General features: G+C 39.1%; 2 protein-coding genes across 5 annotated transcripts in view; one reads left to right on the top strand and one right to left on the bottom strand.

Moving 5' to 3' along the window:
• Positions 1 to 117: 117 nt before the first annotated feature.
• LOC136436765 (exosome complex component RRP45-like) lies at positions 118 to 7,017 on the bottom strand. 2 transcript variants are annotated; one of them, XM_066431013.1, is made up of 14 exons: positions 6,834 to 7,017; positions 6,377 to 6,471; positions 5,811 to 5,930; positions 4,961 to 5,063; positions 4,472 to 4,569; positions 4,083 to 4,122; positions 3,792 to 3,874; positions 3,195 to 3,327; positions 2,808 to 2,896; positions 2,359 to 2,505; positions 1,959 to 1,980; positions 1,472 to 1,652; positions 1,069 to 1,141; positions 118 to 414 (listed from the first exon to the last, which is right to left on the bottom strand). In XM_066431013.1, the coding sequence occupies exons 1-14, from the start codon at positions 6,897 to 6,899 to the stop codon at positions 321 to 323; spliced, it is 1,344 nt and encodes a 447-aa protein (XP_066287110.1). In that variant the 5' UTR covers positions 6,900 to 7,017; the 3' UTR covers positions 118 to 320. The 2 variants fall into 2 exon arrangements, with proteins under 2 accessions (XP_066287110.1, XP_066287111.1); XM_066431014.1 differs by having other exon boundaries at positions 1,484 to 1,652.
• A 349-nt stretch (positions 7,018 to 7,366) lies between these two features.
• Positions 7,367 to 11,805, top strand: part of LOC136436764 (probable phospholipid-transporting ATPase IA) — a 41,781-nt gene continuing 37,342 nt past the window's right edge. The window contains exon 1 of one of the 3 annotated variants that reach the window (XM_066431009.1): positions 7,367 to 7,539. In XM_066431009.1, coding sequence (XP_066287106.1) covers positions 7,500 to 7,539 — 40 coding nt within the window. In that variant the 5' untranslated portion in view covers positions 7,367 to 7,499. Of the gene's footprint in view, positions 7,540 to 9,357; positions 9,471 to 11,805 lie in introns of those variants that run through there. The other 2 variants (XM_066431011.1, XM_066431012.1) reach the window with 2 other exon arrangements.

Here is an 11,805-nt window from a genome sequence, read left to right as displayed (position 1 = left end):
TTGACATGGACTATCAAATTTTATTGGTTGGAATTATTTTAAAGATAGTGACAAGTAAAAGTAGTAGCACCTGGGTAAAATGTAACACCAAGACAATGAAGAAATTCAAACAGAAAATGTGATTAAGTGATGTTTTATTGACTGAAATGCCACATAAATCATGTTAAATGAAATATAAATAGCAGACAGCACAAACAGCTAGATACATGGTATATCAGTGGTAAAAATGTTTTTATAATCTTAGACTTGCATATCTGCATATATTTGCAGATGAGATCTTTCTGTCTCTACTATGTAGTATCTATAAAATGCTTGATGAGTTATTTCTGTGCAGCTTTCTTTTTCTTGCCCTTCTTCTTAGCTGGTTTGTCACTGTTGGAAGGTTGTTGGAGTGCAGTAGAGTCTTCTGTGGATCTGTATAAACAGAACAAGGCAATCAGAGACAGCAGACTTAACCCTCATTATGGTAAGCCTCCTTAGCAGACCATACAGAAATTTCAGACAGACATGCCAAAACATAGTTCCCTCACAGTAAAAAGTATAACTCAATTGACTTATTACATGTAACCAAAGAGAGCCATAATATCTGGCTCAATCATGTATGTTCTTAATATGAAGAATGTAAAGTCATAAACTAGGAGCCGGCTTTGAGCAGGTGAGTTACGACTCAACAGACCTGCAATATATTCTTATCAGTGAGCACCAGAATACAGGCCATAAAATCACAGCAGAGGGGCTGTCACATGAAAAACCAAGAAAAGTGCTGTGCAAGCTGAAACCTTTGCAAAGGAAGCATAGTTCCCTCTATCACAGTTACATGGTTATCATCATCAGCAGTTTGTGTTACAAAAGATATGGCCAATCTAAAGGCAGACATGTTCCTTCTTTACTTCATAGAACTGTACATGCTAGGTTGTTCTAAGACTGCTTTAATTTTCTAAGTATCAAGCAAATGAAGGACTGTACAAGAGGCAGAGTGTAATACTTTTCTTAACTGGTGGCTTGGTACTCAAGAATATGTCATGAGTGAGTGAGACTCAAGATTAGTATATGATAAAGGTATCTTACTTCATTTCTGCATCTCCCTGATACAGCATGACTTTTTCTTCTTCCTCACTGCCACTGTCATCTGCATGGGAGACTGAAATGTGGACAGCATATTACATGTACCAACTTTTCTAGACCAAAAGCAAACATTTCATAATGCTGTTTTAAAAAGCATTTGAACATTCAAGTTGTTGTCAACCTGCCTCCAATACTTCATGATTTCAATTGTTGAAAAAGTTTATCTTCCATCCAGGAGGTTAATATTTATCCCTTTGATTCCATGAACGAAAGAAGAAAGTACCAAACTAAAATACTTTTTCGAAATCCTAACCTGTATAATTTTGAATACATGATGGATAGTTGATTTGAATTTCAAAGATTTATCAAGAAAATGAAAAATGGACAGATGTAAAGAGGAATTTACCAATACCCTCACCAGCTTTAACAGGTCTTTTTCTCTCAGTAGGTTTTGATGTAGCCACAGCTTCTCTCCCATTGGTCACACTCTTCTTTCTACTCTCCTCTTCTTCCTCTGACTCCATGTCTTCATCATCTACCTGCCAGGTGTTCACCAGTCCCTCACCTATCTGTACTGTTCCAGGTGCCTACAGGTGATACACATGGGTTAAACTAAATCCAAGAAAGGCCTGATTTACAGACAAGTTTTCGGAGTTGACTCAAGGCTGGTGTGAGGAGCTTTAGGCTGCTCAAGTGGACTATTAAATGCTACTTAGGGCCTAGGGTTCTCCTTGCGCAGTCCTGAGTCGTCTCCAATTTGACTGAAAATCGTGTGTGTAAATCAAGCCTAAGACACATACTCTAATACATGTACCTAGAAATTGTAAGTGTGGCATCATTGGCATGATGGCTTCTAATTAAAAGACTGTAGAATGTTGATGAGCTTAACTCACCTGTACAATCATATTGGACATTCTGTCAGGGACGCATAGTTAAGGAAGAATGACTCAAATCAAAAAAGGTGATTATTGGAAAATAGATTGAACATGAACCAGTCATGTCAGTCAGGAATGAATCTGCAGATACTCATTCCTTGCTGTACTCATCCCCTTAGACTTAGGGGAAACAATGTTGTGTTTCCGTTTTTGGCCTGAAAAGATAGGGTTGATGTAGCCACAGCTTCTCTCCCATTGCAAAAAAAAGAAGACTAGGGTCGGCTGATTTTTGCTATCGTCCGGTGGGCAACCAGTAACACAACATTTTTTTTACTAGGCCTTACTACTGTCCCTAGCTGCTCCAACCAAAACTGCCACTGCAGTCAGTTTCCCAATGAGTGGACACGGTTAAGGATACGGTTTGTCCACCGGTCCAGCCTCCTGTATGACTTGACTGGCCTGTTGTGCTGCTGCTGTTGTGTCTATCAGGGTGGGCTCCTTTTTGTTGGTGGTTATTTTGTTTGCTGGAACTGATTCTGCAAAGCCACACTTGTCCCCAGCTTGCCTAAGTGAAAAAAAGCCACACAATGTTGTTTAGGAAAAGAAAAACATCATAAATCTAAGACTGTCTCTTAGTCTTAGTGGGTCTGATCTTAACCTTCTTCCTGTTGTCTAACTCCTGCTGCCGAAAATGTGGTGCCAATCAGTTACTTAAGAGTGCTAATGGTTAAAAACAATAATCTTGCCTGCAGCCCCTTACTAACTTCACTGATTTCAAGATAGTTGTAAGTTGGTTGTAACAATGAAAATGTCATTTAAAGCAATTGTCCTTTTGCAACAATCAAATAGATGGCAATTTTCTGGTACCTTGCCTGGGCATCCTTGTCCAGTGCCTTCTGAATCAGCTCTATGATTTCTGCCACTTTGACTGTAGCAATCTGGGAACATCTCAGGACCTAAAGAGGGCATGAGAACAAACAGGAGTCATTAGTGTATTTGCAACAAAATGCATCTGCATGTTTGATATTGCAGTTCTAATGCTAACAGGCAGAGGGCCTCAGTGTAAATGGGAAAGGGCCTCCAACCAAACATAGTGACATAACATTAACCTTCTTCCTCCTGCATAACTCTATAACCAATATGGAATTGGGTGCCAGACGGCAACTTCAGTGTCCTAAAAGTTAATCATTTCCATCAGAGCAGCAGTGCAGTATAGTACCATTACATAAGAAAGCTTGTGAACTGTTGTCCTACCTGTTCCTTAACCAGCAGCATGCCCCCACTCATCATGAGTGTGCAGATCTCCCTGTGCATGTTCATCCCCACCACCATCCTCCCATCCATCACACGCTCTTCCAAACGGTTAGGGTCCACCAGTAGAAACTCCCTACATGCAGGAGATGTTTGCAGTTGAACTTGAAATCCCATACATTTGCATTCTCCTACACAGAGCCTTGATAGAGGCCTATACCATATACTATGTTGTGGAAAGGCTCAGCTACACCAAGCTGAGGTTTCCACTTTTGTGGGCATGGCCTATAACCAGCTGATAGCCAATCAGAGAATAAGCTTCACCCAAAGAAGTTGGGCAATTCTCTGATTGGCGGGTTAGCGGTCACACCCACAAAAGTGGAAACCTTAGCCTGGATTAGCAAAGCCACCTATAGCTACATGTATATTATAGTATAGGCCGCTGGAGAGGCTCTGCATAGGCGAATGCTGCAGTGATTCCACTGCATATTTTCAGTATCATCAACCTCAAGAAAAAGACAAAGCACAAAGCATAAGGAGATTATCCTGTTCACCTATTTGAGGAAACAAGTGCAAGTATAGCATGAAACCAAAACCTACCCTTGGTCAAAGAAAGCAAATGTGACACAGACTGGCATGTGGTGAACACTAAGGGGTACAGGATCTCTGTCTTCTGGTGAATGCTGTGCAAAATACATGTATAGAAGTTCTCATTGCAAAGTTATGATTTATCATCAAATTCTTATGTATCAACTTTACATTTGGATCACTGTATTTTGTCATATCATGTGTTGTCATGGTGAAGTTAAAAAATTCTCTATACTACGACGTTATTTTGCACAGAGAGAAATGTTAAGGAAAAGAGCTTTTTGTATTTGTACATGTACTTACAATGGTAACTTCTTCTCCCATCACAGTTACATCTGGTCTCCTGTAAGCAACAAAGAAAAGTATACTATAATGCTACAGCCTACATCAAACAATTTAATTTTCATTCCAGGGTACCACATACTGTTCTTAGGTATACATGAATTCACATCATCTCATAATTTGTTTAAAATCAAAAAAGGAAAAAGAGCTATGGTCCATTCTTAACCTTTTCCCTATTGGAGTATTGCCTAAAACACAGTAATTGTTATATAATTTAGTGTGAGTGTTATATAATTTAGTGCCAAAAGACTAGCACAGCAACAAGGAGAATAACATTGAACACAGCATGAGCACAGACTATCAGTATGGTACACAGACAACTGACAGGGAAAATAAGGACATGACTATACCTGAAGTGGGCCAGTGCTGTAATGGCTGCGATGCTGGCTGCATCCATGATGTTTCCTTCATCATTTAACACATGGACGTCTGCTCTGATGGACCACACCTGAAGGGTAAAGGGAAGTATAGTATTATCACAAAAATGTATTTCACAATCAGCAGAGATCAAAATCTTTTCCTTATGGATCCCTACTGATAAGATATTAAGGCTGGGTTTACACACGTGTTTCAAAGTACACTCAGCCGAAGTTTGACTCAGGAGCGGTCTGTTTACACACAGGGCTGCGAAGTGACTTGGCACCATGATCCAGGTGTTCAAGTTTGTCAAAGGGTTTGTCAAGGAGTACACGCTCAACCCAACATAAACTCTTAATATAAAGTCTGAAAATAATGAACTCTGGACACTAGCTTAAGAAGCAGATCTCATAGGCAATATATTGCCTCTTATCCGAACAGTCTATATGATATTGTATGATATGATAAGAGTTAGACCTCACCTTTTCCCCAGCTACAATACAGAGTGACTCTGTATCAACAGCTCTGGAGTCTCTGATGTTCCTCTCCAGGATCCTGTTCATCTCTATTCCAGACTCTGTGGGTCTTGTATGGAGAAATGTTACACAGTTAATTCATGTTGGCTTTTTCCTACTGCTGTATTTACTTAACTTAGCACCTGCAATAACCACAAAATAACAACATAAAGTTTTGTTCTTTGTCAGTGGATTCTTTTCATGATGAGTCAGTTTTCTTAAAGTTAATTCACACATCCTATGTTAGCTAAATATGACTATAAATGCTTGTCAATGAAGGTTAGACATCAAGGTAATAAGACACGCAAGCTAACAGTTACTCAAGCCACTGGATACAATTTTGAATAAGAATGAATTTGTGTTTAAAACAGCATTTGAGAATGTATCAGAATGATGGTAAATACAGTACACATTTATTGTGGACACAAGTTTACGAAGTACTGTAAGTGTAACTGCATCTAAGTTCGCAGGGATTTAATTTTGCGGTAGGGAGAAAAAGGTGTGGTGGTGTCAAGTTTTATGGTTTAAAAAAAAGTGTAGGCTGGCAGAACACAGAGCAAGCATTTTTGATGTGGTTTTAAGGTTGATGAGGTCACTGCAAAAACCGCAAACCTAAACAACAGCGAAAATCTCTGCATTTACAGAATCTGTATTTTTTTTACGTCAAAAAGAACTTTATTAGCATTTGACAGACAGTCAACAGTTTGAATTATAGGCAATTCATACATCCCATTCATTTGAAAATATTCATACATTTCAAAAGAAACGACTTATTAAAAATCACAGAGAACAGCAATAAAATTACAAACGTTCTTACCTTCCCGGTTCAAAGGCAGGTGAGGCCATGGGTGACAGCTCCAGGTTGATGATGATGGACCCTTCTGTTGGTCTGTTCTTCTTGGGTTCCTCGATCTTACCTGACACCTGGGCAAGAACCCTGGGGAATCAATCACGGAGTAATTAGCCAGTAGCATGGAATGATGGATGCTCAACTCTTTGTGAATGACATCATTTGTACAGTTTAACTTTCTTCCAACACATATTCAGATGCAAATGTATGATGTTTTGAAAAAAACACAAGAAATTGTCCTGCCTTCAAGAACCAGAGTTATCAGCAAGCAGGATTGAGGTGTTGAAAAATGTGTTTTTTCTAGAACTATCGATAAAACTAAGCTCATTCACCATTTCATATACGCCATGCGCATGGTCAAGGCCCCTGACTTGAAAACAGTTCTTGTCTCGGCCATGATCTACACATATTGGTCAATTTGCATAACAATATCAGACGTGTTTTGTCTCTGTCTCAGGGGCCTTTACCTTTGACCTACCGCACACGTACTCAGAATGGTGAACGAGCTTGTTGTGCGTAATGGCTGCCCCTACTTTGTGTCTCCCAGCTCAACAATACAGCATCCACGCTCCATGCCAAACGACACCTTCAGTCGGCGGTAGTCGTACGTCTGGCGTCCATCGATGCGCTGTAAAAATGACAGCAAGAGGAAAGCACAACTCTTAGCAATAGCAGGCATAGAAATAATCATAGGCAACATGTCTGGCATCACAGACTTTAATATCAAAGTTTGCAAGTTCAAGATTCAAGGAAAGGAATCATACCTTCATAGATTATGTAACAACATAAGAGAGGTAAAGATGAAGCACCATGATTTCATATGACTAAGTTCACAAACACATAACTATAGGTAGATCAGAACTGTATTGCTAGTTATCAACATTGTGCAACATGATACATGTAGTTGTATACATAGCATAGGCAGATCCAGATGGCACATGTTTGCCCCCCTCCCCCAACACATTTTACACTGAAGCAACAGAATCCAACCTTTCTGTCTCGTATCGCTTTCAGGATGAATTCCCGTTCACATGTGGATATGGGCACTTCCTTCATTGTGGACAAACTATATTGCTATGGATAGTTAAATACGGTAAAGTTGGTAAACAACAAAGTTTTGATCCACAGATTGAAATGAACTTTAACCTCTCGGTGCAAGATGGATTATGGGAATGGACACTGCCATTACTTTATGGGGGTGATTAGGGTTGTCTTATTTTTATTTCTATTTTTTGTGTATATTTGGATGCAATGCTATGATGAAAAAAATCTTGTTTTGCCACCATGTAACGTTAAGCCATTTTTCATGCATTTCCATATTTGCCAATACTGCAGTTGCTTCTATGTAAAATGTACCTAAATCATCATTCAAATAGATTATTTCTGTACTTAAAACTCATTTAGGGACTCTTTTGAAAAGTATCAAATAGTTTTTCACTTGATAAGCCCATGAATGAAGCTTTGATAAGTTTTATGCCTCAAAATTCTTGATTTCTTTCCCAGAGGCAAAACTCCCCCATCGCACCTGTACAAGTGGACTCACCCAAAATGGCTGCCTTTTGAGGAACAAAATCGTGCATCCAGTCCGACGAGAAATAATGTCTCATTTATGACATTCCCCACCGATTTAGTCGTACATATCGCCTGCAGCCAAGCATGCCCGTTCAAGAGCTTTCCGAGATTACCGCCAGAGCAGGTCAGTAGTTTCCCGATTGTTAAAAAAATGGACAAAACGAGAAGGGGCGGGGACGAAAAATAATTGATGTCCAGGGCAATCCTTGGTGATTTGTGGGGAGGACGGCCGTTTAGCGCGGGGTCGCCTCAGATCTAACCTCACTCATCGTGTCGTTTTGCACAAAGCCCTCAACCGAGCTGGGTTCTGTGCCACCAGCAAACCGCATTGTGGTAAAGCAGTTATTTTGAGCTGAATCCATAATTGTGGTCAGTGTTGGATTTCACTTCCCATGTTGTTGAAATTGATTGTATTTGCGTGCGGTAATTAATGACAGCTGCATCGACATGCAATTCAATGATCAATATTGTGAAACCTCCAACGTTAGAATATTTTACCAAATGATATGCAGATATGAAAAATTGAAAGCCAAAGAAAAAATTGTATGTGATATAGACATATAACCTGAATGACCAGTTTTTTTATTGCACTCTCTGGTTGTATTTTATAACTGAATATGTTTTTAGAGTAGAGTAGAGTAGAGTCTACAGTCAGGTAGGATGCTTTATATCCAGTTTAGACTGCTCCTTGCTTTACATCCAGTTTAAACTGCTCCTAATGCTTTACATCCAGTTTAGACCGCTCCCTTGCACCACTTCTTTAGCCGACTGACACTGTGGGTTTCTGTGGGTGGTCCAGGGCTCTGAAGTTGTATTTTACAGGATGGCTTTCCATAAGGCGGTCAAACCTGGCTTTAAAATCATTCACTGAAGGGGCTTTGACCACCTTATTTAGAAAAAAAATTGTTTGAACGTATCTGCGGCATTTTCTATTGGATTGTGTCTGAAACATGTTTTGCTGTAATGAACTTATCAATTCACCAGAGAATGATTTAATCCATTGTGATTGGAGAACAGTAATTGCTACCATGGTGGACAGGTAATCAAATTGGTATGGTTAACGTTATATCCTGTAGATTTATTTCATAATAACACAGCAGATATCCATGAGGACATCCAAAATTGTATCAGGACCAACTTGCATTATTACCATCTTTGAGGATGTATCCAAGATTCAACTATAGATACCAATTTTCTATTTTTTTTTATTTTGGTAACGAAAAAATCCTCTTTTTGACTTAACCTATGCCTTTTGTTTTCACTGGCTAAGATGAATATTTGATTTCTATTGTAGAATCTTTTGAACCAAAATACTTATATTTCATCTCCAAGGACCACTGAATGAGATATGTCCCAAAAGTATGATTAAATTTCATCATGATATAATATAAAGCTATGTAGTTATGTTTGTTTGAATTGGTTGTTATGAACATGCTAAGAATGAAATGAATATTATCTGCTAGATAGATCATGCTAGCTTTGTAGTTGGAACACACAATTATAAAGCTTTGTGTTAAAAAGTAGTAAAAGCGAAGAATATTAACTAGTAACATTACGTATGTAGGTAGCAAAATGCATTCATTCACTGATGTAGTACTATATATGCTCAGCTGAGACATTTCCTATTTTCTCCTGTCTAAGTCACATTGTCAAAGGTATCAAAGACACAGATACATCCAGAAGAAAATAAGAAATGCTAAGAGCCACATGTTCAGGTAAAAGCATATTGAATATTTTCTAAGAAAGCTTTATTCAGTAAGAAACCTTTTTGGATTATACGGTTACATTTAACCTTTAGTAAGAATATAGGGCAAGACGTGTGTGTTTTGAAGTAAGACCTCTAGGAATAGACTATGACTAACTGGTCATGGGTTGCTATATATACTATATCATGCCTGTGTGACTCTGAGGGTAGCTCTACTATTTACTACTTGTGGTAGGAACTATTTGACATGCGCTAGTCATTCCCGGGTCCTCCTATTGACTTGTAAATCAAATGGTGAGTGCAGACCTAGGATCATAGGGTAGGAAGGGCCGGGATGGCAGCTGCTACAGGTATGTGACGCTGTGTGTACAGTGAATATTCACTGAAAATGTACCAACATTTATTGGAGATATATCAGATGAATACTGATCAAACCATTGAGATTTTGACTACTGTCTTCTCTTTTCATGGCTTTCCATATGTTAGTGTTTTCATTTCTCTGGTAAAGATGTAGTCACAGCTAGTACTGCTCTGTTACATTTACATAAGTAGAAATATGCTAACATTCATTTGTTTATTTATTGAATTATTTGAATTATTCAAACCCATCTTTACTAAATATCAGTTATAGTGAAAAATTGTGAAAGACTAGGACTCATGAGTTTGAAATGTTTGCATTTAAGTGGGTGATGATGCTGTAACAGATAAGGGTCTGAAATCTATTTTTCACCATTTCCAACCAAAATAAAATCAAAGACAATGTCAAAGACAAAATTGTTTTAGTCATAACATCATAGTATGGTGTTAACATTGTACAGTAGATCTTACTGTGTTGTAACGGTTTTTGATACCGACCTGTGTGCTAATAGCCTCTTTTGCTTGGCAGTTAAAGTGAAGCCCTGCCTGTGGCAACACATTTGATCTTATCAGCGGAACATTAGTGATGTCTAATCCTCTATTAGTATTCATGGTTAGGCTTCATACTTGGTGTTCTGTATGCATTTGAAGGTGGTAGCTGAATATTTCCATTCACAGTGATGGTTTAACTTTTTGTAAGAAAACCTGTAATGTTATCAAAAGATATTGTGAAAATATCAGATACACATAATACAACTCTGTTCTTTCTTGATCTTGATATGTATTTAGCCTTAATTCCCCATTCTCTTACTACTGGCAACCACTCGTATTATCTTTATTCGTATTCAGATACATAGTACAGATACATAGTACAGATACAAATACAGATCGAGTATGGTGACCGTGTCAATTGACACGGTAGCCTTCGCGTGAATTTGTTTAAGGTGGATGACAGGTTGCGAATCTGAGACCCACACACTTTGGGCTTCCGCCATCTCCAGCGGCACCAATTCGAGGGAGACGTGCTGGTTCTGGTTGGGATGCTTGCAGCGAGCTGCCGGATGACTCTTACACTCGAGGTCCGCCTTGATAACGCCAGCCCGCCTGGCGCTGCTCTCGTCCGCCAGTTGAAGACAGCTGCCGTTGGAGACTTGTCCCTCTAACTGAGGGGGGAATGTGTGTAAAGTGCCTTTCCCAAGGGCACAACGTCTGGGCGCAAGTTCGGACATGTCCATGGGCACAACCCTGGGATTCGATCCCGGGTCCCATTGTTTGACAGCCGTGCGCTCTGCACTTGCGCCACACGACGCCACCCCATTCTCTTAGTCTATGCATATACCATATATTTTAGGACAATCTGTGCAACCTGGCAGTTTTGTACCATATGGTCCAAAAGCTTGCATTTAGAACCAAGATTTGATAGTTCTTTCTATATGTTCTGACAAGCTTGCACAGAATATAAGCAAAAGTTGTCACAAATCTGCATTTTAAGACATAGCTTTATCTATTACTAGTATTAGATATGCAAGATGTATACGGTAGCACAAAAGGACAAGATTCCAATTCACAGTCTTTTTTCAATCAAACAGAACCTAGAATTTTTCCTGAATGAAGATAAAAGCAGGCATCGTAAAAATTGCCCACAATAACATATGTTAGGAAGGGTGCCAGGGAATCTGTGCCGACTGTGAGGCTGGAATTGTTATTCATTCGAGCAGGTCGCGGAAGGGTTGGGAATCCACGTGTTTCATTAGCGGTGCCACAGAGATTGGTCGGAAATGAATGGTGGTTCCGACAAGTGATGGCGGCGGCGAATTCTACTTGCCATACATATTGCATTTTTATGGATTTTCCTTCTTGAATATCAATGTCACAATATCGTATGAACCTTAGACTTGTAGTGTTTCTGATAACTTGTACTACGTAGTTGTAGGTATCATTTTAGAATGTACATTTTAAGCTTCACATTACATGTACATTGTATGTAGAAATTCATATTCACTTTTGGAAAATCTTTTACTTTTTAGACATGTTGCAATCAATTTTTGAAATGCTGATTATTTCCTAATTCTTTGTATAACAGCATGCCTGATATAACCTGATTTTGACTAAAAACTAGAATTTCAGAAAAAGTTCCTGGCAACTGGCCTCTGGACGGTTGTGCGACAGATATTCTGCCTCTGCTGGCTATGTTGTGCCAAAATTTACCATGTATAACATCCATTCAGCTTCCTTAGGTTTTACAAAGTGGAAAGGCACATACAGAAGCAGACCTAGACTTTAAGGCACCATTAGGGTCCATCTGAACCTGGTAGATATGCACATTAG

This window comes from Branchiostoma lanceolatum, chromosome 6 (genome assembly GCF_035083965.1).
Source record: "Branchiostoma lanceolatum isolate klBraLanc5 chromosome 6, klBraLanc5.hap2, whole genome shotgun sequence".
NCBI lineage: Eukaryota > Metazoa > Chordata > Leptocardii > Amphioxiformes > Branchiostomatidae > Branchiostoma > Branchiostoma lanceolatum.
Note: the sequence above shows the minus strand (reverse complement) of the source record. Positions and strands in the feature narration are given on the sequence as shown.

Bases quoted from the DNA above. Each gene is read 5' to 3' on its own strand.
- LOC136436765 (XM_066431013.1), bottom strand. From the start codon at position 6,899: ATGAAGGAAGTGCCCATATCCACATGTGAACGGGAATTCATCCTGAAA. The intron at 4,570-4,960 runs GTGAGGTCTAAC...TTTACCCTTCAG, and splicing joins GTATTGTAGCTGGGGAAAAG to GTGTGGTCCATCAGAGCAGA. The intron at 1,653-1,958 runs GTGAGTTAAGCT...TATCACCTGTAG, and splicing joins TGTCCAATATGATTGTACAG to GCACCTGGAACAGTACAGAT.